The following is a 27,644-nucleotide window of genomic DNA, read 5'->3' as shown; positions in this document are numbered from 1 at the left end:
ATCTCACATTAAATAATCATGGTTCCCAAGCATATGTCTGTGTGAGTCCTGATTCCAACCATTTCATTCTTTATGGCTAAAATGCTGTGGCTGCCTCTTTATCAATCATCCACATCCACATGAATCTAAACTGAAGGAAGAGGGGGCTGAATCACTGTGAGTGAGCCAGAGACACCACAAAAAGATGACAATCCATAATGAAATTCTCATCTGTGAGGTAACCACACTCTTCTACTTTTACCACTTCTGGAGGTTAACAAGTCTCCAGATGTCTACTCTTTCCTCTTTGAAATAATAACTGCTAAGTAAAGCATTCTGTTTTAGATGACTTTGCTTAGTCTGTGATTTTGATGACCACACTCATGAAAGCACAATGTAATACTTTTTCACTTTCAGTATTCCTATGACATCCTATGGAATTTTCTGCCTATCCTCCACTCTCGTACTCTTTGTCCTTTCAAAAATAAAAGTCCTGGACTTCCTTGGTGGTGCACTGGTTAAGGATCCGCCTGCCAATGCAGGGGACATGGGTTCGAGCCCTGGTCCGGGAAGATCCCACATGCCGCGGAGCAACTAAGCCTGTGAGCCACAACTACTGAGCCTGCACTTTAGAGCCCGCGAGCCACAACTACTGAGCCTGTGTGTCACAACTACTGAAGCCTGCGTGCCTAGAGCCCGTGCTCTGCAACAAGAGAAGCCACTGCAATGAGAAGCCCGCACACTGCAACGAAGAGGAGCTCCCGCTCGCCACAACTAGAGAAAAGCCCACGTGCAGCAACGAAGACCCAACGCAGCCAAAAATAAATAAATATTTAAAAAAACAAAAATAAAAGTCCTTTTACATCACATCCTACCCTCTGCATATTCCATACATTGCTATCCTTTCCCTTTGTCCTTCCCCCCAGAAAACAACTACAAGTTCTCTCTATTCTGTGATCCCTTCAGAGTATCCATGGTTCAGAGTTCAAGGTTGTTTGAAGACAAGAACATGAATTAATACTACTCCAGTATTCTGAGTCCAAACTGCTACTCCATCTTTCTCTGATAGCTCAATGGCCACCCAGAATTTTCAGCCAAACAGGGTGGAAGAACCCCACAGGAATCTAGAATTTCCCAAGAGGCTTATAGGTAGATCAGTATTTCCCAAAGTCTTCTCTGGCTAAGCAAGTACAACAGGAACCTTCAGGTCTTTAGAAATCTAGCTCATGATTGACAAAACAAGAATATGTCTAATTTTCATTACAAAGTTTCCCTAATTCTCTCAATCATATTTGGTTTTCAGTTTACTTTATGCCAATTTAGCAAAGGTTGCAAAGCTATGCTAGTGATGAATCGAGTTTCATGGAGTTTATTCTTTAAAATATAGACTCAGATCAGTGTAAGGCTACAAACTTTTTCCTTTTGGTGACAGGTATAGCAGTCAAAATAGAGGGAAAGATCGAGTCACAGGATGAGGTAGGAAAGGCCTTATTACTTTTGGGCTGCTTGCTACAGTGACAAAGTATAACCAAAAGAACCAAACATATGACAGAGTGTAAATTATTTCATAATATGTATGATCTACAATTTTCAAAAACTGAGCTGAAAGGATGGAGTTATGTGGCACAGCTGACTAGGGTGCTAGAATGTGGATCCATAAAATCTGACTTATGCAGCTTTCTGAGGTCTCCTTGTTAAGTACAAGTGATTGTAAGAGTACATGCAGCTCCTTGTCATATGACAGCACTTCTGGGTAGCAATCAAGGAATGAGAATAAGGACATGTTTAAGCTATTCATGCAACTCAAATAATTTATTTCATTTTATCTGGTATTACATAGTATCAACCATTTAAAGTTCCAGTACCAAGATGCGCAAACATGTGAAAAATCAGGCACTGCATTGTAATTGTTTATCTGAGATGAAAAAATAGGTATTTAACTTTCCACCCTGCAGAACAGATGATAGAAAATCACTAAGAGAATTGATACAATGTAATGTTTCTAAAATTTTATAGAAGAAAAACATCCAAAAGGACCCTATTTTATTTTCTAGAAAACACTAAAAAATTAAAATTTCAGATCAATAAAAATGTATTTTATGATGCTCTTATTTTCAAATAAAGGATCACAGTAGCAAGTTTTATATTAGTAGGTACACACTCACCACATTTTCTTGAATCTGGGAATTTGATACCGAAATACTCAGAGAAATATCTCCTGGAAATACATGTTCAAAAATACACAAAATAAGTGAGAGAGATAATAGCAAAACAAGTAAATACATGCTTATTAATCAAGCTGCAGGGCTGTTTTAAAACCATAATGATTAGACTTTTCTAGAAAAATGTCTATTAGAATGTTTCTTTCCTTTTACAGTTACAGATTTACTCTGTACTTGGCTTTGAAAAATAATAATATTTTGTCAGTTTAGAGTTAGGAGTCGTAAAGACTTGGGTTCAAATACTGGTGTGCCATGTCGTAACTCTGGTACAAGCTGAGACAACTTAATGTCTCTAGGGCCTGATTTCCTCACCTGTAAAACAGGCTAATCATTAACATCCACCTATTGGGGTTATTTTAGGCATGAAAATAGAGACCTCACATAAAATGCTTAGCACCCAACTAGGCATATATATTCTATTAATATGTATATTGGTTGTAGAGATCAATTAAAAAGTTGTGATAGATCATTAGATAACACACTGTGATGTGAAAACAGAGGGCTTTTTGCCACAGGCTTCATTATTAATAGCCATTATAAGATTTTAAGTTGCATTTTAAATAGATACTCCTCTAAAATATCTTTTAGAAATTCATCCTCAATACTTGATCCTGTTTGCATTTTGGTAAAATTTATCTCATTCTACAATGAACAGGGGTTTCTTCCTGGGATAAAATGATCAAGAGTTTCCAGGTATTCTGCACACTAAGTGTCCTGCCCAGAATAGCATATTAGGTGGTTTTGAGGACATATGTTAAACTCACATTTGCAAATGGCAAGACCGGCATTCCAGGTCAAGCTCAAGCTGACTAGATTACTTCTTCTTTTATGACCAACAGCTCTAGGTTTCCGCTATTGCCTAATATATTGGGTTGACATGCATTTGTTCAGAATTTTAATGTAAAATGAAAAATAAAATAGTGTCATTTAATGAATGACATATCTTAGTATGTGTAGCAGCAGCTTTTATTTGGAGACCCTATGTCCGCCAATAAAATAAATCATCCCCAAAGAGTCTCTCTTCACCTGTTCTAAAGATAGTCAGAAAACTAGCAGACTCACTGTGCACGTTGGTTCCTGAACCCACGGAGGAACCCTTGGGAATAACGGGCATGAGGGCATGCCGGATCGCCATCTCCCACATCCTGGCCACGTCTGCACCAATGCCACTGGTGAGGACACTGCTACTTGGTGGTGGGCTGGAGGGATTGACCACATTTTCTCCCACATAATACACGACATTTGCTGTAGTGATCTCAAAACAGTGAGGATTGGCCCCGTTAGGGATTAAAGCTGATGGTTTTGCTGGTTCCAGAGATAAAATTTCTGATAAAGGAATCTCCTGTGAAAGAAAGAGTGTGTTAAATGCAGTTTATCAAAACTATGTAAACTTTCAAATAAAATTCATGCCAGGGACATGTGAGAAATGGCATTACAATCAGCCATCAAATGGTTTAGTAAGACACAGAATATTACTAAGAAAAATACAAAAATATCTTTAGTAGGGGAAAATTTATCATCTCCTTTCTACAGAAAAATTCAAGTGACTTTTTTACTATGTTCATGTGGTAAGAATAAATATGAATAAGAATAATAATTTTGAATCTGCATCAAAATCTAAGACTTAGAATGTAAATGATAATTTTTATAACGGTGAGGTAAAATCACGACCCTTTTGAAATGCATTTGGGTATGCGCAGCTGTTTTTAAATTTCAACTATTCTTTAAGGCACTGAAAATGAATCATACAATTTGATTTGATAGATGTTAATATAATAATATAGCCACATGAATAGTTTTAATGAGAAAAACCACAGAGAGTGGTTTTAAAAGTAGTTGCTTTTTGTTTGTTTTGTTTGTTTTGTTTTTAACTTACATCTGCTTAGTTTGTTATTAAGTATAAAAGCCCAGCTAATCAACTCATTAAATTGACAGTCAAGGCAGGACACTTGAACTACATTAACAGGATTTAAAAAGTGGTTGGTCTTTTAGTAGCTCTCTGGTAATCCCACATGCGCACACACACATACACAAATTTGTACAGTACTCTGGATATAGGATTTCCCCCCAAAATCTTATATAATGTGCTGTTCACAATCTGCAGTATTTTGAAAACTATATAAATTGGACATGACCAAATTAGAGATGTCTGATAAACTCTTACAAAGTATTTGGGAACTTCAGCTCTAGTCCTGAAAAGATCAATTTTAACCTATGAAAAAGGAAAATTCATATAAAATCACAAGGCTTAACAGACACCTTTGAAAAAAAAAATCAAATTGCAACTCAGTTTTCTACTTTTTCAAATATGACCAAGAGAAAAAGAAGTACAAGTAGTAATGTCTGCATTTTTTAAAAAAACTATTAACTGAGTGGACTTGGGGAAGAAAAAAAAAACTATACAGTATTATTGCACTCCATGAATGTGCAGAATCCCAAAATGTGCCAGCACTGAAAAACTGCCTTGCGTTGAGGTTTTCCAAGAGGTACAACGAGCCTGCCAAGAAAGCATCTGGTCTGTACTAACGGCTTGCTGTCTTCAGTACAGGCCTTCACAATGTCACTCATGCTGCTCTTGGAAAAATCCCTTAATGTAAAAGAGTATTCAGTGCTGATAGGTGGGGCTATGATCGATGGTGTGGGATTGAATCCATATGCACACTGAGCTTCATTTCATTGTCAAGAATTTGAACAAGCTGTTGCATGGATGGAAGGTGACCAGATTCCAGCTTAGGCCACACAGGTACATCAGTCAAAGTGATCTCAAATGCACCTGTTAACATACACTGGTTCTCAATCATGTTGCTCAAGAAGACCATCATGCATGCAGAGACCTTATTTTCTTGGCCTCACTGCCAGATGCTAGGAGCTTGCATGCCAAACAAAGCAAAAGGATCCTTGCCAACTATTATTAAGCCTAATTAATAGGCTAGCTTGAAGACCGACAGGAAAGATGCTATGTGTCTATATATTGGTTGAGGGAGGTAATTCTCTCCTTCAATGAGGATGCCTGGGTACCGCTAGCTAACAATCCGCGTGTACTCCTAAAACACCCACCTATAACCTCAGGAAACACAAATCTCGAACTTGAGCAGCGGCCCCGTGGCGTACTGCATCTTTGATCTCTTGCCAGGCACACCTCCCAGGTTGGCCGAGGCATAGCTCTGGACCACCGCCGACGCCGCCACCAGGAGAAGTAGCAGAAGCCTCATCTTAAAACAAGCCAGCCATTTCGGCCACCCTCAGACTCTAAAAGTAGTTGCTTTTAAGACAATATAGATACTAAAAAAATTAATCACCACACTGTCTTCCAGGAGGTACACAGTGACTAAGAAATAATAACTTTTAAAACAAATTTTTAATTGAAAAGTTAATGAGGTCTCCTTTTTTTCTGTTAGATCTGTGTAAAGGGGCCATGGAGAATGACACCAACTATGCCTGAGCCGGCATTAATCTTGAAGGAGCAAGTATATACTGTCTTCAGTATGAATTTCTTTTGGAACCATGTTTTACTGGGTGATAACGTCATATGACACCTGTATTATTTCATGTAGAGAGACAGAATGAAAATAGCTGACAAATTTTTTTCTACAGGAAAGTGTTCCTTGTGAATATTGACAATACATGGAGAAATCATATAATGTTTCTTAACCCCCAGTGACGTACGGCAAGGCTACAGATGCAAAACAAAACAAAGAAAGTTGGATAGAACAGATTTCAGGAATTTACTTTTTGCTAATCTTCTGTGACCTTGAATTTTCTAGTTAAATCACACATCTCTGCTAAAATAGTCAGTTAAGCTTCTTCTCTCCCCCCTCCCCCTCCTGCCCCACCATCACATGGGGCCAGAAGCATTCCACAGGGATATTTGAAATTCACAGATGACTAACATGGGGTCACAACCTGATTCCCCCCAAATGTGTAAACTACAGAGAAGAAAAAATATCCCTTGGAGCAAGCTCCAAAAGAGTCATGTCTGTTGGATGTATTTTGTATTTCTGATACTCTACGTTCCCACGAGAAAGAAAGAGGGGGTATGAAACTTCAGTCAAGGAAAGAGCCACCCTTACCTTGTAGTACCTGCTTCCTGTGTCATTTTGAAAGAGGGTAATACATTTGCTATCCAATCTCCAATAGTGCCGTTTCCGCTGAAACAGAAGTTGGATTTAGTATCTTTTAAAAACTTAAAAATTATCCAAGATAGATAAAAATCAAAACATTTTCCCACTGGGGACATAAGATTCGATGGTGGAAAGTGCATGGGCTTTGGACCAGGAAGACTGACACTCAATTTCAAGACTCTGGAAGGTGACTACTCAGCAAATGTGTGGTGAGTCTGTGTCTACATCCAAGAGTTATGAATAATAAAGGAGATGATGTATTAGCACCCAAGCAGTGCTTGGCACTTACTGAATGTATAGTAAATAGAAAACTCCATTTTAAAATTTATTTGATGGCTTGAAGAGCTAAAAGCGGATTTGTAGCTGTAATAAAATAAAAAGGCTTAACAGGAGATATAATATTTATATATTCTTATTATTTTAGAACATAAGGCATGCCATGCTGATCCAGCCAGGTATTCTGGCTTCCATTAGAGATGGAAGAGCTCTGACTGTTACAGCAGAACTAAAGAATGTTCTGTAGGATGGCAAGGTTGACTCCATGGCATCAACTTAACAACATCACGAGAGTGCATCAATAACTCGATTCTCTCTTAAGCTCACTGCAGATCTAAACTTCTATGATTTGGTGATCAGGTCCTTGTGTGTCTGTATGTGTGTATGTGTTTCTTCTTTTTAGGCCAAAATGCCCTAATACTATTCTTGGTCTCTTCCACAACCTATCTTAGACCAGTCAAATACACTACATATGCTTCAAATATTTTACCATGTCTAGGAAGGACTGGATAGTATTCAGTTGAGTCCTACAGTAAGTCATGTAAATCTCCCTCCAGAAAAGAAGGTTGAGATTATAGCTAGAGCGATTAGGTTATAGATGCCCATTTATCTAAAAAAATGATAGGAATCCTATAGCTAGGGGGTGATGAGGAAAACACTACCAATAGCTGCGACAGAAGCTTAGCGCTAAATGTCAATTAGCTTAACTGAAACAAACATCAAATTTTTTTCTCTCTTACACACATGCACAAACTCATTCATCAACTATTAGGAAAATAAGAAGTAATGAACTACTCAGACTATATGAAAAAATTAAAATGTGTTGTCTTTTATCTAATAAAATATAGGATTCCTGTATTTCTGAATAGGTCAGTTTTTAAGTGAACACCTAAGGATTTAAGAAGTATATAATAGTTATATCATTGTTTCTTCTCTCCCTAAAATGAAGTCTTTCAAAAAAAAAACCTGAATCACAGAGGAGTGCTCTGAAAGCAAGCCTGTAAAATGACAGGCAAGACATTCAAGTTGTTTGGAAATCATCTCAAGTAATGGAGGGAAATGAGTTTGTTTCCCTGAGATTGCTGTCTACACTTTTTTCTAACTCAGTTGTTAGTTCAACTACTTGGGACACTCAGTGACTGTAACGTGCTTCCCCAATCCGGTGCCCTGCCTGCACTGAGGTTTGCTCCTGGTAACCCAGACATCCCACAGTGTTGACAGGGCATCAGCAGCTCCTCTAATTAAAGCTTGCAAGACAAGAGAAAATTTCTTGCTGTGGATCTTACCAGTGTGTCCTTGCTGGTATAGTGGACCATCCATCCTTCTTTCATCACCGTGCTGCTTTTCCTCTTCGTGTGTTTGACAGACTGCACCACTCTCATGAGTGGGATATTGTTGCTTGTTGATGGACTTGAAAAGTCAAAATATTTTAGGGAAGAAATGTTTTTAGATACAGATCTTCTTTTCCTGCATAAAACCTTATTTCAGCTATTTCAAAGTGAAAGTCAAAAAAAAATGTCATATCTCATTTTTAGTGAACGGTACTGCCAGAGTACCCTAGTTCAGAATCTGGATTACTCTGAAGAGTGATAGGCGCTTGATATGTACACCTTAACAATCCCGAGGGAGGATAATAAACTCCTCGGTTTTCAGGTTGAAGTGCATGGTGCTCAGTTTTGGGGTGAACATTGGGTAGATTACAGTTTTAGTGTACTGAGGCCACAGTATTCAGAATCACACATGAACGCTTATTTGCTTGCTACATATTACAGCCATAATATTAATCATTTAGAGATAATATCAGTTACTGTGAATTTCAGTCTCTCTCTGGATAATTTCACAAAAATTAGAATCTGCTGTTGAAACTGTCTTTTAAACAACTATTGCTCATGGAATTATGCCCATCCTTCGTGTCTTTCTTTCTCTGTCTTTTCTGTCTCTGTGTCTTCCTCTCTCCTTCACTGCCCCCAACCACAGGCCCACCTGCCCACGCCAATCTTTTGATACTAAAGAAATGTACACCTTTGAAAGACAGTGGGGTCATAAGACTAATATTTTCCAGTATTTAAAAAATATTTCTCATGCTACTGAATGGAATAAAATCCAATTATTTTATTGCTCTCCTCTCATGAACAATTTCAGCCAGTCAATGAATATGGTATTTGTAAAATGGGCACAAAAGTTTGAATACACTTTATAACATAAATCAGGGTTTGGGAACTATTTTTATAAAGAGCCAGGTAATACACATTTCAGGCTTTGCAGAATACTTAACTTTGTCATTGTGGTACAAAAGCAGATATAGCCATAGCTATGAACGGGCCTGGCTACGTTGCAATAAAACTTTATTACAAAACAGACAGCAGCCTGATTCGGGCCATAGTGTGCTGACCACTAATGTAAAAAATGGGGATCATCTACAAATCAAAAAGTACAGATAATTAGATGACAAATATGAAACTCCACACACTTCTGAAATAAAATCAAGAACAGTAAGGTCCAGACGTATGTGATATCTGTAATAGGGACCAGCTATAAAAATAGATGGTGTCCGCTGAGGTTGATCCCTGATCTCTGTATGTGCACACAAGTTTTTTTTTTTTTAACGTCTTTATTGAAGTATAATTGCTTTACAATGGTGTGTTAGTTTCTGCCCCATAGCAAATTGAATCAGTTATACATATACATATGTTCCCATATCTCTTCCCTCTTGCATCTCCCTCCCTCCCACCCTCCCTATCCCACCCCTCTAGGTGGTCACAAAGCACCGAGCTGATCTCCCTGTGCTATGCGGCTGCTTCCCACTAGCTATCTATTTTACATTTGGTAGTGTATATATGTCCATGCCACTCTCTCACTTTGTCCTGGCTTACCCTTACACAATGAGCTTTGAATCAATATTAACTTAGTAGTAAATCTGTCATTTGCACATACGTGTAACCCTCACATGCAAAAGAAAATGGGTCCAAGAATGAGGCAATACCAGGAAAGGACGCAAACTACATTTCTCCAAGGGAATCCCGACCTCCTAATTCCAAATTTAGGAGCCTCCTCCATAGTACACAGCTCATTTATAAACGAATTATAGACATACCTCGGAGATACTGCAGGTTTGGTTCCAGATCACGGAGATAAAGCAAATATGGCAATAAAGCGAGTCACATGAATTTTTTGGTTTCCCAGTGTATATATAAATTATGTTTATACTATACTGTGGTCTACTAAGTGTGTAATAGCATTATGCTTAAAAACACCAATGTATCTACCTTAATTAAAAATTAGTTTATTGCTTTAAAAAATGCTAACCATCACCTCAGCCTTCAAGGGAGATATAATTTTTTTGCTGGTGGAGAGTCTTGCCTTGTTGTTGATGGCTGTGGACTGATGCGGATGGTGTTGGCTGAAGGCTGGTATGACTGTGGCAATATCTTAAAATAGGACAACAGTCTGCAGCATCGATTGACTCTTCCTTTCACGAATGATTTCCCTGTAGCACGCAATGCTGTTTTATAGCATTTTACACACAGAACTTCTTTCAAAATTGGAGTCAATCCTCTCGAACTCTGCTACTGCTTTATCAATTAAATGTATGTAATATCCTAAATCCTTTGTTGTCATTTCAACAAAATTCACAGAATCTTCACCAGGAGTAGATTCCATCTCAGGAAACCACTTCCTCTGCTCAACCCTTAAAGTTTTATCATGACATTGCAGTCACATCTTCAGACTCCACTTCTAATTTTAGTTTTCATGCTATTTCCACCACATAAGCAGTTACTTTCTCCACTGCAGTCTTGAACCACTCAAAGTCATCCATGAGGTTTGGAAACAACTTCTTCCAAACTCCTGTTAATGTTGATATTTTGACCTCTTCCCATTAATCATGAATGTTCTTAATGGCATCTACAATGGTGAATCCTTTCCAGAAGGTTTTCAGTTGACTTTGCCCAGATCAGAAGAACAGCCATCTATCTATGGCAGTGATAACCTTACAAAATGTATCTCTTAAATAATAAGATGTGAAAGTTGAAATTACTCCTTGATCCATGGGCTGCAAAATGGATGTTGTGTTATCAGGCATGAAAACAACATGAATCTCATTGTACATCTCTGTCAGAGTTCTTGGGTGACCAGGTGCATTGTCAGTGAGCAGTAGCATTTTGAAAGGAATATTTTTTTCTAAGCAATCAGTCTCAACAGTGGACTTAAAATATTCAGTAAACTATGTTGTAAGCAGATATGCTGTCATCCAGGCTTTGCTGTTCCATCTACAGAGCATAAGTAGAGTGGATCTGGCATAATTCTTAAGGGCCCTAAGATTTTCAGAATGGCAAATGAGCATTGGTTTCAACTTAAAAGTTACCAGCTGCAGAGTCAGCCTGTCCTTTGAAGCTTTGAAGCCAGGCATCGTCTTCTCTCTAGCTGTGAAAGTCCTAGATGGCACTGTCTTCCAATATAAGGCTGTTTCATCTACATTGCAAACGTGATGTTTGGTGTAGCCATCCTCATTTATTATCTTAGCTAGATCTTTTGTTAACTTGCTGAAGCTTCTATTCTAAAAGTACAATGCTTCCCCCCCTTGTACTTTTATGCTATGGAGATGGCTTATTTCCTTAAACGCCGTGTAAATCAATCTCTACTAGCTTCAAACTTTTCTCCTGCAGCTTCCTCACCTTTCTCAGCTTTCACAGACTTGAAAAGAATTAGGATCTTGGTCTGGATTAGGCTTTGCTTTAAGGGAATGTTGTGGCTGGTTTGAGCTTCTATCAAGACCACTGAAACTTTTTCCTTCAGCAATAATGTTGTTTTGCTTTCTTATTAGTCACGTGTTTGCTGAAGTAGCACTTTTAATTCTATGAAGAACTTTTACTTTGCATGACAACTTGGCTGACTGTTTAGCTCAAGAGGCCTAGCTTTTGGCCCATCTCAGCTTTCGACATGCTTTCCTCACTAATCTTACTTATTGCCAGCTTTTTATTTAAAGTGAGAGACGTGTGACTCTTCCTTTCACTTGAACACTGAGAGGCCATTGTAGGGTTTATTAACTGGCCTAATTTCAATATTGCTGTATCTCAGGGAATAGAGAGGCCAGAGGAAGTGGAGAGAGACTGGAGAACGGCTGGTTGGTGGGGCAGTCAGAACACACACACCATTTATCGATTAAGTATACTGTATTATACTGGCATGGTTTGTGGTGTCCCAAAACAATTACAATAGTAACCTCAAAGACTGCTAAACACAGATTACCCTAACTAATATAATAATAAGGAAAAAGTTTGAAATTTTGTAAAAATTACCAAAATGTGACACAGAGACACAAAGTGAGCACACGCTGTGGAAAAAATGGCACTGATAGATGTGCACTGCCCTAGGTTGCCACAAACCTTCAATTTGTAAAAAAAAGGAATACCTTTGAAGTGCAATAAAACAATAAAATGAGGTATGCCTGTGAATGCACACTTTAAGTTTCTTCTATAACAGATAAAAATATCAAAGAGCTTTAAAAAGTACATACCACTTGGGGTTCCCCTGTTTGACCAAGGCTGGGGTTGCAGCCCTCACCTGATGGTTCTGTTGGAGTCCTCGTGGTCTGGGTCTGGATCCTGCATCTCCCCACTGTCGTTCTGGCACTCTGCCATGACCATCTCAGCATCTTGGACCATTGCCTCTTCCATGTCATCCATGAGCCCACTGTTTCTTTCACTGTCATTGTCATCGCTCCCTTCTTCCATGACTACATCAGACTCTGCCCCAGGGCTAAGCAAATCTAAAAAATTGTTTTGCCCCCATGAAGATAAGCCTGGAATCCTGGAGCCAGGACTTAAGAGAAAGTTAGGCAATCTTAAAGCAAATCAATTGGAAGCCCTAAAAATATAGTTATGTGAAGAATTTTTCTTTTCTTTCACTTTCCTTTTAAATTTTAGTTCATAGTCACCTGAATGAATGAGAGGATGAATATATAATTTTACGAGCAGATGCTCGTTTTTTGTGCCCCTGAGCCTAAAAGCATGAAAAGTCATGGGAAGCCTTGGAAGGAAGCCAAGGGTGAGATAGAAACAAAGTGCTAGGAAGCAAAGTGATACCAGGCACCAGTGAAGAGGATACGAATCTTATTTCAGTAGTACAGCCCTGGTGGGAAAAAGAAATACATGGGAGGATGTGGGAAACTTTGACATGCAAGAAAACTCAAGGTCACTGGTTCTTGATATTCCAGTAACTTTTAAAATCATGGATTCTAATATATGGTCACATAAGCCTAAGATATTTGATATTCGAAGTAATACTGAATCCTGTCATTATATAGATGATGGTAATGTAGTAAATTATAATTACTTACTAAGGCAAAGTACTTACTTTAAAGTTAGAAAACAGATTGATCAGAGACCCTAGCCTGCCAAGCTTGGAAAATGCACATTTTTCCAGATTTTTCTGACTGTATGGAAAAATGCAATTTCAAATTAATCAACATAACATAAACTACACTGTTTCCCTTTGGTTCTAGTCATCAAGTACACATTGACATTTCCTGGGCCTGAACAAAATCAATACCATATGCCACAGAAAGTGGGAAGATTGCCAAGCTTTTGAGTTTGGCAGCTAATTCATGCATCTTGAAGCCAGAAACTACTATGGGAATGTTTTCCTAGAGAGTTTTCTCTTCTTCTTCTAGAGAAGAAAGTTGGAGAACATACATAATCACTTGTTCTTCAGGATTTTAGCAACAGAAATACTCAACCTGTTTATCCAGTCTTTTATCACCAGTCTTATTCCCAGAGGAAACAGCAAACTGATAACAGACTGAAAATATAACACAGTCTACTATCTATGGAAAAAGTCAGCTTGGGACACTAAGTCAAATATTTTGGTCAGAATCCATCAGCAATTCTACCAGGGAAGAAAATGAGAGCTGTTCCTTTAGGACATAGCGTTTTTCTTAGAATTCCTTCAATCTTAATTTATACAATTAAAGTTTTCCCAAAGGAATATTCCCCAATATAGAAAAGGATATGTAGTTTTTAATTGTCTAAATTAAAGTTCCTTTTATTACTATTAAAGATGTGGGTTAACAAGCACATACATAATGAGAATAGTAAGCAGGTGGAGGAAGAAAGTTGTAACTATTTCCTGGTAGGTCAATTTCTGTGGTCCTTCCCTTCCTTGACAGACAGGGAAGAAAAGTTAACTTCTGTCTCAATTCTGGGAATGAAAAGCATGGAGGATGAGACTGATAGCTATAACTGGGAGGCATTCCAACAATTTCTATGCTTCTGAATGAACTAGAATAGGTGTAGAAAAATAAGAGAGCTGGGGAAGAAATCCTGGATATCCAAGTTTTCAGTACTAGCTAGTTCACCATGTAAAAATCAAGAAAATCTCTGGTCTTTATCACAACGCAATGATGGGTGCTTTTTTACAGTAAAGTAGGACAGAGGCCGTAATTTACTTTGGTTTGGGTCACGAGTATCTGAATGGAAGAAATTAAAAGTAAAAAAATCCCGCTAAGTCCTAACTGACACATGCCTTAGGAGGGAAAAGAAGCATAGATGTGACAGCTGACCTTTTACCTACCTCCGTTAATGGTCACTTCGCCAAGGCAGTTGTTGGGTACTTTTGGTGCACAACGTTTATGACAGTTGAATCTGCAATCTAATCACAATCATTTTAAAAGAAAACAAATCAAAACCAAGCATGCATCAGAAAGAGAAGGTGTGGGAAAAATAGTCATTTCAAATAGGTGAGGCTCAAACTTCGGCGGCTGACAAATACTTGGTGGCAAGATTGTCCTTACCTTTGCACTGCAGGCCCTGCCTGAAGAGCCCCTTGAGAAGCTTCTTGCAGTACTGGCACACAGTGGGCCGGGTGTAGGAGTGGATGACGAAAGTGTGCGGCACTTTAACTTTGGACAGCAAGATCTTGTCGAGCTGGATGGGTCGTCCAATGTATGACTGGGAATTCGACCTCTTCTCTCGACCGATGAATGACTCTGATGGTGACTTTTGCTATATGTTTGAAAAACAATAAAGGACAATAAGATATATCTGATTTATATATTTTTATTTTCATTTTTATTTATTTTCCAACAAAAGGTCTCACATATTCATTATTGAGCCAAAGCACTAGTGCAGAAATACTGACACAAAGAGAAAAATCATTTTCCCAATAAAGCACATCCAGCTGTTCATATAGTAGTGATGTTCTCAGAGTGATATGGTAAGATGCAAGTGACCCTGACACAGCATAATATATTTGTGTATTTTTAAATTGCCTTTTATTTTACTACTGTATTTAGTAGTTTGATCCTTAAGAATGTGAGAGGAATAAACTAAAACTATGTTTCTGTTAATTAATGTCATTTATTTCCCCTTAATTTCTTTTTTGAGTTACTTTATTTTTAAAGTATGAAAAGAAGAGAATTGGAGATCAGACTATTTGAACCTTACTTCTAGGACTTTCAAATAATTTGCAGCTTTTCAATTTCATCAGTTTAATACAGAAATATAAAGTTGAAAGCAAACCAAAAAATCGTTCTTAATCCCACTCCATATATTACGTCATTGACATTTTCTAAAGTTTTACATATAGGAAATGCAAGCAGTTCAGGAAGATAAAAAATGAAAAGTAAATTCCCCCAATCTGTCCAATCTAGTACTTCATCTGAACAGGGCCTACAGCTTCTTTGGATTCCCTCCAAGAAAAAAATGAATATAATTTAAAATTACTCCTCAACCATAAAAGTAAAGGGTTAAAATTATACTATCATTTATATAATTGAAAAACATAGTGACTACTGGATTATATAAGACACACAAATATTAATGTTTCGGTTACAATTATATCTCTGTGCACTCTTGTTTCTCATTTTGTAATTAATCAGCCCAGTACATAGATTAAAAAACATAAATGAAGTGAAGTAAGTCATAAAGAGAAAAAAAACATCGTATATTAACGCATATATATGGAATCTGAAAAAGTTGGTATAGACGATCTTATTTACAAAGCAGAAACAGAGACACAGACACAGAGAACAAACATATGGATACCAAGGGGGAAAGGGGAGATGGGATGAATGGGGAGATTGGGATTGACATATATACACTATTGTATATAGTATCATATATACACTAATGATACTATGTATAAAATAGATAACTAATGAGAACCTACTGTATAGCTCAGGGAACTCTACTCAATGCTCTGTGATGACCTAAAGGAGAAGGAAGTCAAAAAAACGGGATATATGTATACGTATAGCTGAGTCATTTTGCTGTACAGTAGAAACTAACACAATATTGTAAAGCAACTATATTCCAATAAACGTTTTTAAAAAAATAAAATAAAATAAATTTAACTGTGTTTACAATGTTTTTGAACAATTTCATGGTATCTCTTGATATCATGGAAATGTACTTGGGAATCATCAGGAAAAATAATCATTGGAATAAAAGAACTGAATTACTTTTTAACAGTTATTATAATTATATATCTCATTTATTAAGCTCTTAACTTAGTATTAACTTTTAATAATCACTGTGTTAGGCACCTTACAAGACAGGCCTGGTTATCTATAGTTGAGGATCTAAGCTCATAAAGTTTAAGTATACTCTTTTGGGTCAAATGCTAGTAAACAGTGGAGCCAAAACATGAACCTACACTTGTCTGCTTCTAGAGCCCTTGTATTATCACATTACTCAGTTAATTTCTAATTTGAAATAATTACTGATGAGAAACAAATCATATTTACAGACAATTTCCATCCTTTTCAATGCCTATCTGCATCAAAAGGTAATACCATTTATTACCAAATGGGAAATTTTTGATTTGCAGATTCACCAGCTGCAATAAAAAGAAATTTGAGATGAGGTTCTACTTAGGGATATTATGTCTACAGTTACATTTATAATTTCAATTCTATAAAATAAAATTACAAAGCATAATTATTCTGGAAGGGCTCAACTCCTGCAGAGAGATCTAGGGCACTTTTAAAGATGAGCCAAAGGTTTGCCAAACCAGAATCATAAATATATTGAATAAATATCCTCAATGGAATTGAATTTTACTGGAAAATAATTAAATATGTAGGGTTAGGTCCCTGCTTTAACTATATCCAATGGGCCAGTTTTAAGCATACACTAAAATGAAAAGTGATGTTTTTCCGTAGTTGGAAAGTTTCAACACTCAGAATAAAAGCTGACGTGATGTCACACTTTCTTAGCAGACTTAAAATGTTCTCAGATTTGGAAAATCATATGAAAAGTTGACCAAATCACCTTTTAGTTACTTTCCTTAATTAAAGAGACCTAATTCTTGGCTGTGTTAACAAAGCCAGTTTGATGTAGGACTACTCAGTATACCATGGGGCAAATTCACTTAGAAGAGCAAGAAGCAATCCGATAAAACTGAATGTCTTCTTTTCATCCAACATGGTAACATTCACATAAACACTGCCATAAACTACAAGAACCAGAATTATTCTTGAGAAGTCATTTCGTTTATTACCTTCAAGGCAAGATTACATAAGGAATTTTAAAACGTTACACGAGTTTAGGGAAAAGAAATTGGCTGTTACTTTGTGGCCCAGAGTCCTTACTTGTAAAACAAACAGAAAATTGTAAACAAACAGAAAAATAAGATCCTATGAAACAAGGCCATTGACCTGTAATATAAATTTATATTTATAATATCTATCTATATATCACTGTTTACATAAGTGTTCAAAAACCATCATTTCTGGACTCCTGCCAATTATTCCTTCCAATAATATGAAAGCAAACTAAATGCTTCTAAGGCTTTTCAGAATCAGTGATAGATTTTGATTAATAATTCATATTCAGTTACTATTTTAAGAAAGTTACTAGTTGTAATTTCAATTTTTATGTGAAGTTTTATTTGAAGGTATATACATCAGAAATCCACAATTACAGTATTTTTGTTTGATGCATCAAGCTACAGAGTAGGCAAAAATTCAGAAATTAGTAATTTTAAATGAAACAGGGGATGGTTTAAAAAATCTCATTGATCTAAATGCAGCTAGCTTGGACTTTAAGATAAGTTCAATATGAAAGTAGACTTAGCAAGTCAAAGGGTAATGTTGATTTAAATAACAGCTTTTATGGATGTTATGCATTATTATGCAAAGTAAAGAGATATGGTATCATTGTATTTCTTCATTAACTTCATTTTATTTTTTATTTATTTGTATATTTTTATACTTAATTATAATATGTATAGAACTTTACAGTTTTAAATAAAATCTTTCTTTAATTCTGGTAAAGAGAAAACTCTCTCTTACCCATTAACACTAGTTTTACTAGGTTAACTAAATGGTGTTTAAATTCATTTCCACTGTTACTTGCTGTTCCAGTTTGGCACTGTGTGTTTGGTGAACCTGGGCAATCTGCAGAATGAGTGTTTTTTTTTTTTTTTTTAAGGGAACAGGGAGGAAAGTTGAAATGTTTTGGAAAGGGAACAGCAACATTTTGTTTCATTCTGCTTCATTTTTATGTGCAGGACAAAAACTGGCTCAAAACTCTGAAAAGCTATAAAATTCTCTTCTCTATAATTATGGTAGGCACTTGCAGGAGGATGTGCTTCTAAAAATTTACATTTTTACATTAGCCACTGGTCCTATGAACTGTTCTCTTCCTGAGTGGAGGAATTTGGATCACATTACAGGTGTGGAACTTTTGTGAGAACTGACATCACTGTACAATATGGTATTGGGATGGATTGATGTAAATGATCGGATTTGGCAAATTATAGATGACGAAAAGTATAAAGATCTCTTGTTCTCATTGTAAGAGGTATCACATCATAGATGAGAGAGAATATGAGAACAAAAAAATGATGAAAGCTGAATTTAAAGGCGGGATTAGATATTAAATAAATATTATACAGATTAAACTTTTTTTAAAAGACTATGGTGTCCTGAAGTGTCTGTAACATTCTCATGCTAACAATATTTCATTTGAAATGACTGCCAAAGTTAAAACTATATGCACTGAACACCTACTTACAGAGGCAATGCATCTTGCTTTTCTAGAGACTGAATTTGTTTTTTAACCTGGTGTATTAAATTGATGACTCAGCAAGTTTGGAACCATCCCAGGAAATGACTGGTTAGATTACATTATGGAAACTCCAACTGCCAGCACATCTTTAAACATTCAACAGGACCATGAAACAATTTCCCAACAAGGTATATTCCACTTCACAGTTCACAATGAATTCTCTTTATTAGTTAAGCTAGAAAACAGAGGGGAAAAATGGCCCTTACTTGTGGTTTCTTGTTGTCATTTATGGAAAAATCAAACATAAGACTTCCTGAGAGATGAAAGTCACTGTCTAAAAAACAAGATTCAAATAAAAACTTCTCCACTATTAAGATATTTATGTTTGTTAACTAAAATCCATTTCACAAACCCATATTGGGGACTGGATTTGGGGTGACATAAACTCCCCTTGAATCAAAGAGAAATAGAAAAGTAGAGAACACTTTAGTGTACGTGTTGACATCACTTTTTGGACTCCTCATTTTTGGGACTCTTTTTGGTCTTAATCATAAGCTCCTAAGGGAAGGACACAATAAGCTCCTAAGGGAAGGACAACATCTTAATCATGTTTGTCCTCTGTTAATGGAAAGAAGTGCCTGGTAAAGATAAGTAATAAGCATTGCTTGAACTAAACAAAAATGAATGTCTTCAAGCAATAAATGCATGCAAATAATGGATGAGACGTTTCAATAGAGATGTTCAAAATACAGACTGTTAATATAAGCTTTAAAAAAAATTTAGTATTACATGCACTGTAACATTGACACACTTGCTCTACAGGATTTCAATTTTAAGTGAGTACAATTGACTAAGGAATGTTTTCCACTGGAACTGTTCTCTGTACTTGTCTACCTGCTCCTCGTCCCTACTTGGCATCTCCAACATGAAAAACAAAATCTGTCAGAACCCTTTTGCTCTGGAAAGAGGACAGGTGGCAAGCTCAAATATCAATAATACCTGTAGGCTGCTAATACTAATGGGTGTCAGGGATGCAATAGAGAATGGTGGAGACTACAGTAAATCGGAGAGGACAGGCTCGGTTGAAAAGGGATGGATCAAAGACTGCTAATGGCTGTGAGTATGAAAGCCCTATGTTTCCTGACCTCTTAGTTTTGCAAAAGAAGCAGAAGATCTAGTTGCTTTATGAAATAACTCTATTTCTCGACATTAGCGACTGAAAAAATTCTGAAACGTTGTGCCAGTTAACTGATTTGGGGAATAAATCTGGTCATGGGGAGTCTGAGACCTCTGAACTAGATAACGACATAAAACACTTTATATAACCTTTGTAGGTGCCAGATTCTTTTCCTAGCACTTTACATTCATCAACTCATTTAAACCTCATGACCACCAGGTTTTTTTAAAGATAAGGAAACTGAATCATAGAGAGACTACATCATTTGCCCAAGATCGCACAGCCCGTAGAAGCAGAACTATGAACTCAGGTATTCTTTTTTTTTTTTTTGCGGTACGCGGGCCTCTCACTGTTGTGGCCTCTCCCGTTGCGGAGCACAGGCTCCGGACGCGCATGCTGAGCGGCCATGGCTCACGGGCCCAGCCGCTCTGCGGCATGTGGGATCTTCCCGGACCGGGGCATGAACCCGTGTCCCCTGCGTCGGCAGGCGGACTCTTAACCACTGCGCCACCAGGGAAGCCCCAGGTATTCTTGTTCCAGATGATAATAATGATTCCTCTCTTTATAGCCTCTCCCAGTTCTCATATCCCCTGGTTTTATGCTAATATAAAAATAGAAAGTATTTTCTTCCCTTCATTTAAGTCATGAAGGAAGCGTTCACAGGAAACAAGAAAAATCAAGTAATAGTATGTTCTACTTGCCAAAATGCAAAGTGAAAATATTGTGAACCCCTTAACCTTGACCTACAGAAGAGACTTTCAAGCGACTTGTCTGTGCCCAGAGGATAGCATCTGAGTCCTGCATGTTTTCTAGAACATAATGATTAGCATAATACACAGCCTCTATTGTATAAGTATCACTCGTTGCCTGCCAACTTTCCTGTTCAGGTGCTGTTATGCTTAAAAGATACCAGCACAGCTATGTGAAACACAGCCAACCAAACATTAATCTTTTATTCTAGAAGTTTTAAGATCTAGCATTTTTTGATTATCAAAGAACTGTGCAGAATAGCACCTTGTAACAGTTTGCTCCTACTGCCATCCAGATGGATCTATCTAATTTAACAAGTGCTTACTGGGACAAATCCTACCTAAAGGCTCAAGTCAGATGCTACAGGACATACGAGGACCAGTAAATAACAGTCTCTCTGCCCAATGAGTTTACTATTCAATAGAATTCTGGACACAACATAACTGTTACTATCAACAACATGTGCTCTTCCCTTCTATAGGCATAGATGGTTCTGTCTCATTCTTCAGATTCCAGGTCATATATCACCTTCTCCAGGACGCCTCCAGATCACCTCACTTCCTGCCCACATCCCCTCCACTCTGTGGTACTCTCTGGCACATCATCATGTCCCCTCCAAAGCCATTACTGCAGAGCACAACTATCTTATTTACCTCTTTGTTTATTAGGTTTTTACTGTCTCCCTTCAGTAGAATATAAGTTCCATGAGAAGGGGAACTTGACAATTTTGTTCATCACTGTATCACCAACTTCTGGAATACTGCCTCACACAGAATAAGTGCCCATATGTATGAAGGTTCGAAGAAAAGATAAACCACTTCCATGATGGAGATAAAGGGGTCATTCAGAAAAGGAGTTTCCTGAAGAAGAGGCATTGGGTGTGGATCCTGAAGTGAGTCTTGCCATGCAATGACTATGTTGACCATTATTAGCAGTTAAAATTCTGTTTAGGACAACTCAGTCCTCCTAATCTTCAGACTGCCTAGAGATTTCTTTTATATGCTCTGAAACCTGTTTATCCCACTTGGAAATGATTATCTAATGCCACCCATTGTCACTGCTAGTAAAACACGGCTGTGAATGCTTAGTCTGAGGCTATTTTACGAAGCAAAAAAGAAACAATCAACTTCTGTCAACAACACTGAGATGAATATTTCACCTCAAACATGGGGAGTCCAGGATTTCCCAGCACAGAGCAGTTCTTGGGCAACAGACAAGTCTGAAGACTCCTGGGAATTGAGGTTCACATACGAACATGTGAACATGGCATGTTGCCATGCCCTGTAATTCGCTGAGTAGAGGGTAGGGTGTTTGGCAAGTTTTAAATTGTTCAGTGCTATTCTGTTACAATTCTGATTCTACAGGCCTTGAACTACCTGCCAAGTGTGCCAGATAAATGAGTTTGGTTCCTCAGTTGGATACCCTAAATATGTAGCATAAATAAAATCTAATCAACACCTTTTCATAACAGTGAAAAGGACCGCCACAGAGCAGAAATAAAAAAAAGTGTGCCCCCTGCTTAGTAGTGATGGATGCTGTTGTACAGTGGAGAATCCATTTTTAATGTCTGCAGCAATTTGTGAAAGATTTCATAGTAACAACATATATAAATCTCTGATTAAAAATACACGGTGATCTGGATTTGCTGAGTGCTGAAGCAGTCTTAGACGTTACATTAACTTTTATACTGCCTCACTCTTTTTTTTTTTCTCACTCTTTTTAAGTAAACAGAAATGAAGGATAAAGGAACCTTACTATTTTCTTAAGCAATCCACCCTTTCCAGGGAAAGCACTAGACCCTTGGAGAACTTGTTACAAATTACATGCACTGTTCTTTCAAAATGTCAGTTACTGACATCTTCCAAATCTCTGGGTTCCTGGAGGAAAGGGGAGACATAATACAAGTACTGCCTCTCCTTATACTTGAAGGCAATGCAACCTTAACTCCACACACTATACATTCATAAAATAAAAAAGCATTTCTGCTGAGGAAGAAAATAACTCTGCATGTCAACAAGTTGAGGGCTTCGACTGTCGTATAGAAAGTGAACTGGAAGGTAAGCAGATCATGTGGAAAATTCAAAAGTGATTTTAGGGACACATATTCTCATGGTATTTGACCTTGATTGAATTGACAGGCGCCTGGCCTCGGTTTACGAGCTAACGGGAAAGCTGAATGAAATAATCTAAAAAGAGATTTCCCAGCGATTACTGCCTTGGAGCTTAGTAGTCATGACTGGTGAGGAATTTAAGGAGCAGAGACTTAAATTTGACAGGCCTGGCATGACATTAGATGGACACAGATAGCCACTTAGCAAATGCCTGTTACTGGTAACTGGGTGCGTGGGGGGGTTGCTTTGCATCTTAAAGCAGAGAGCAATGTTTTGTGTCTTAAGTCATGACAGTGCGGAGTGTTACGGAGGCCAAGGTACCTTCCCGATGTGAGTGCAGGCCCTTCAGGGACTTCACTAAAGATCCATTTGTTCCAAAGACCTGTATGTTTGTAACTGTGGACAAGTGGTACTTGATGTCCTCTTCCCCAGTGGAATTCATGAAGAAATCTCCAGCTGTGTTCGTACTTAGAATTACACATCTGGAAGTCTATGTTCAGAACATGAAATAATAATGTACAGATGACAAGCCAGACAAATTGAATGAAATCAGGCAACAGCTGATTAATAGCACATCAAAGAAGGCCTCACACTCTTAATTTTACTGATGGGCTCCTTCCCAACAAACGCACCACTGCACATACTCTTCTGCCTCTCAGGAGGTGGAAAAGTGCCAGTTAAATAATTCTTGGATGTCTTTTCCTCACTGGAAGTATACACTGCCCAGGTTTGAATTTAGAGAACTAGTCTGTACAATCATCAAAAGAAATCTTGCAATATCTGGCTAACATATTGGATGTCATGGTTCATATTTAAACAGAAAAACGACTTCTTAATTCAGATGAATCACCAGGATTCCTGGAACTCCAGAACACAAGCATAACAATTAAAATGTCTACCTCTAGACAGACTTTTGCTACTTTGGAAAATATCCTGGAAAATATTTATTGGGCCAGAAATTTCACCATAGTTTCATTAGAAATAACTTTCTCCCTCAGTATTTGCTCATTTGAAAAGACTCTGCCTTAACTATTATAAAGTGTATCAGGATCATACCCAATTACAGATAGGTAATGCAATAGTGGTATTCTCTTGTCTTTACTTATTTATTAATGAACAGAAACAGTAACTGAATGAGTCATTTTGGGGGGAGGTTTTCTAGGAGAGTATGCAGACAAGAGTTCCTTTTACTACAATACTTGTCTGAATTAAATGTGACTCAGGAAACTCTATAAAAATAATAGTGGTTTATGGAAAAGTATTATTTAGAAAATACGCACCCTCCCATAAAAAGTTAAACTGAATATCGTCCAAATTTTGTAAAAACTAAAGGATATGAAGGGTAAACAGTCAAACATAGAGAAAGCTTTTGGAACGAGCAATGTATTTCCTAATAATATCTTACTGTAGGCAGTCTGACTGTTAAGAATTACCAAGAAGACTAGTCTAGAAGCATTTAATTTCACCAAAAAAAAAAAGAAAAAAAATTCTCTCTAGAGCCTCTCAACTTCAAAGCTGTAATAATAAATGCTTCCTTAAAGACATTTAAAAATATTTAAAATAACTTTAGTAAAGTTCTTAGATTTTAAAAAAATTCCATAAGGCCTACTTAACTTAAAAAAATATTGTGTCATCATTGTATCCTGTCGTTGCAAAGGACACCAGTGTCTTTAATTCTGCTTCATTTTCTACCTTGACTTCAGCTCATTTACGTCAAGAAAAGACTATTCTCTTGAATCACTTGAAAAGAATATTATGTTTAATCTGCCTACATTGATTTATTTTCAATAGTATTCCATGTAGAGTAAGGTAATGAGTGAAAATGTTTTCTCTGTATTAAAATATCAGTATGGGAAAAAGCCATGAAAAACACATGTAAAACTGAAAATATACTTCCATCACAGATTACCAGATAGAGGATTATTATCACAATATATATTTAATTAAAGACCTAAATATAAGGTCAGACACTATAAAACTCTTAGAGGAAGACATAGGCAGAACACTCTATGACATCAATCACAGCAAGATCCTTTTTGACCCACCTCCTAGAGAAATGGAAATAAAAACAAAAATAAACAAATGGGACCTAATGAAACTTAAAAGCTTTTGCACAGCAAAGGAAACCATAAACAAGACAAAAAAAATAGCCCTCAGAATGGGAGAAAATATTTGCAAATGAAGCAACTGACAAAGGATTAATCTCCAAAATATACAAGCAGCTCATGCAGCTCAACATCAAAAAACAAACAACCAAATCCAAAAATGGGCAGAAGACCTAAACAGACATTTCTCCAAAGAAGATATACAGATTGCCAACAAACATATGAAAGGATGCTCAGCATCACTAACCATTAGAGAAATGCAAATCAAAACTACAATGAGGTATCACCTCACACCAGTCAGAATGGCCATCATCAAAAAGTCTACAAACGATAAATGCTGGAGAAGGTGTGGAGAAAAGGGAACCCTCTTGCACTGTTGGTGGGAATGTAAATTGATACAGCCACTATGGAGAACAGTATGGAGGTTCCTTAAAAAACGACAAATAGAACTACCATACGACCCAGCAATCCCACTACTGGGCATACACCCTGAGAAAACCATAACTCAAAAAGAGAGTCATGTACCACAGTGTTCACTGCAGCACTATTTACAATAGCCAGGGCATGGAAGCAACCTAAGTGTCCATCGACAGATGAATGTATAAAGAAGATGTGGCACATATACGCAGTGGAATATTACTCAGCCATAAAAAGAAACGAAATTGAGTTATTTGTAGTGAGGTGGATGGACGTAGAGTCTGTCATACAGAGTGGAGTAAGTCAGAAAGAGAAAAACAAATACCGTATGCTAACACATATATGTGAATCTAAAAAAAAAGGTTCTCAAGAACCTAGGGGCAGGACAGGAATAAAGATGCAGACGTAGAGAATGGACTTGAGGACATGGGGAGGGGAAGGGTAAGCTGGGAAGAAGTGAGAGGGTGTCATGGACTTATATATACTACTAAATGTAAAATAGATAGCTATTGGGAAGCAGCCACATAGCACAGGGAGATCAGCTCAGTGCTTTGTGACCACCTAGAGGGGTGGGATAGGGAGGGTGGGAGGGAGATGCAAGAGGGAGGAGATATGGGGACATATGTATACATATAGCTGATTCACTTTGTTATACAGCAGAAACTAATACAACATTGTAAAGCAATTATATTCCAATAAAGATGTTAAAATTTTTTTTAAGTTTAAAAAAAAAATATATATATATATTCAAAGCAACTCAATAGAGAAAGAGACAGGCAATTCACCATAGGTGAAATACAGATGTCCAATAAATATATGAAAAGTTGTTTCTCTTCTCCAGTAAAGAAATCATATTTAGGAATAGAAATTATTTTACCTATCTATCAAATTTGTGAAAAAAAAACCTTTTAAAATACTGATAAAATCGATTGTTGGGAAGGCTATGAGGAAATGGAAACTCTCATACACTGCAGTCAGTGAAGTCATAAATTTAAACTTTTACATCCTTTTGAAGAACTAGTTGGCAAAAAAATATGTGTATATTCTTTAGTCTACTTGGCTTCTAAGGATATAACCTACTGGATTCATTCGATAAATACTTACTGAGAAACCTACAAATATGTTTACAAGTGTGCAAAAAATACAGACAAAGATGCCTATTTCCACATTGTTTAGAAAAAAAGGAACCAATCTAATCAATAGAGGACATTAAGTAAATTAATATATATCATTGCAATGTAATACCAGAAAGCTTTTACAAAAACACATTTCTTTGTTTCTATAGTGTCCATTCCTGCAAGTCCATGAGGGCAGAGGATTGACCTACCCTTGTATACTTTTGCATCCTTGAGTTATAAACCTGAAAATATGAACTCTGACTAAGACATGCTGAACATGGAGCCATGACCAGGTTTCTCAAACAGTTCTGCAACTCACAAACTGTCACTAGAATATCTCTCTGAAATACTGGTCAGATTTTATGAATAATTATCTTCCAGGACATTATAAAGAAAAGAAGAAAAGTTTGTTACCTTTTCAACAAACCAGCTATAAACAACTTCAAGAACAATAGCTTATGCAGAAAATGCATCTTGTTTCCCTCAGGAGCTATCCCGTGAAGGCCTGACTGCCTTTAAGTTGTACAACTTCCACAGAAAAGCAAACTACCCTTCAGTCCTCTTTTACACCATCTGCTCCGATTTCAGTGCAGGAGAGGGAAGTGGAAAATGCTTCCCGCCCTTTTTTGGCTTTATTCCCAAAGGATAATTTGAAGGGAAAGATACTAGTCCACATCTAAAATTATGTCTGAACGGCACTGTAAATTACAAAATTTAAATTTACAAGAATATCAAAAATTATACTGACCTAGCATTCACCCCAGACTTTTCTAAGTACGGCACATTTTGAACTAGGATAATTTTTCAATCATGGGAATTCACTATTATTGAAGCAGATCTCTTCATTTTACATCTTATGAATCAAGATATCTTGACTTGGGGCTTCCCCAGGGGCGCAGTGGTTGAGAGTCCGCCTGCTGATGCAGGGGACACGGGTTTGTGCCCCGGTCCGGGAAGATCCCACATGCTGTGGAGCGGCTAGGCCATGAGCCATGGCCGCTGAGCCTGCGCGTCCGGAGCCTGTGCTCCGCAACGGGAGAGGCCACAACAGTGAGAGGCCTGCGTACCGCAAAAAAAAAAAAAAAAAAAAAAAAAAAAAGATATCTTGACTTGTTAATTTTCTTTAACCCAGAACATGTTCTGGTTGTAGTTTGATTTGCTTCCTATGTTAAGAGTTACCTTAACAATACCATCTTAGAATGGACACTAATAATGGTATTTGAAATTTACAGTCTCATGAAAGAAAATAACAATATGTCAACTCTCAACTCACCAGAGGTACAGAAATAAGAAAAACGAAACATTAACAAGTCAACTGGTCAAAACAAGTTATCACAAGAAGAACACTGTTGTATATCCT

The 27,644-nt window shown here is 37.2% G+C and overlaps 1 protein-coding gene and 1 pseudogene across 2 annotated transcripts in view; both read right to left on the bottom strand.

Annotated features, from left to right (window-relative positions):
- Positions 1-27,644, bottom strand: part of PRKD1 (protein kinase D1) — a 332,872-nt gene that overhangs the window by 43,070 nt on the left and 262,158 nt on the right. For both annotated transcript variants that reach the window (XM_065870973.1, XM_065870974.1), the window contains 7 exons: positions 14,388-14,598; positions 14,168-14,245; positions 12,161-12,365; positions 7,885-8,008; positions 6,272-6,349; positions 3,264-3,543; positions 2,145-2,197 (listed from right to left, as the gene is read on the bottom strand). In XM_065870973.1, the coding sequence (XP_065727045.1) occupies positions 2,145-2,197; positions 3,264-3,543; positions 6,272-6,349; positions 7,885-8,008; positions 12,161-12,365; positions 14,168-14,245; positions 14,388-14,598 (1,029 nt within the window). The remainder of the gene's footprint in view (positions 1-2,144; positions 2,198-3,263; positions 3,544-6,271; positions 6,350-7,884; positions 8,009-12,160; positions 12,366-14,167; positions 14,246-14,387; positions 14,599-27,644) is intronic.
- LOC136118922 (thioredoxin reductase-like selenoprotein T) lies at positions 4,826-5,413 on the bottom strand (annotated as a pseudogene).

This window comes from Phocoena phocoena, chromosome 2, assembly GCF_963924675.1.
Source record: "Phocoena phocoena chromosome 2, mPhoPho1.1, whole genome shotgun sequence".
Classification (NCBI taxonomy): Eukaryota; Metazoa; Chordata; class Mammalia; order Artiodactyla; family Phocoenidae; genus Phocoena; species Phocoena phocoena.
Note: the sequence above shows the minus strand (reverse complement) of the source record. Positions and strands in the feature narration are given on the sequence as shown.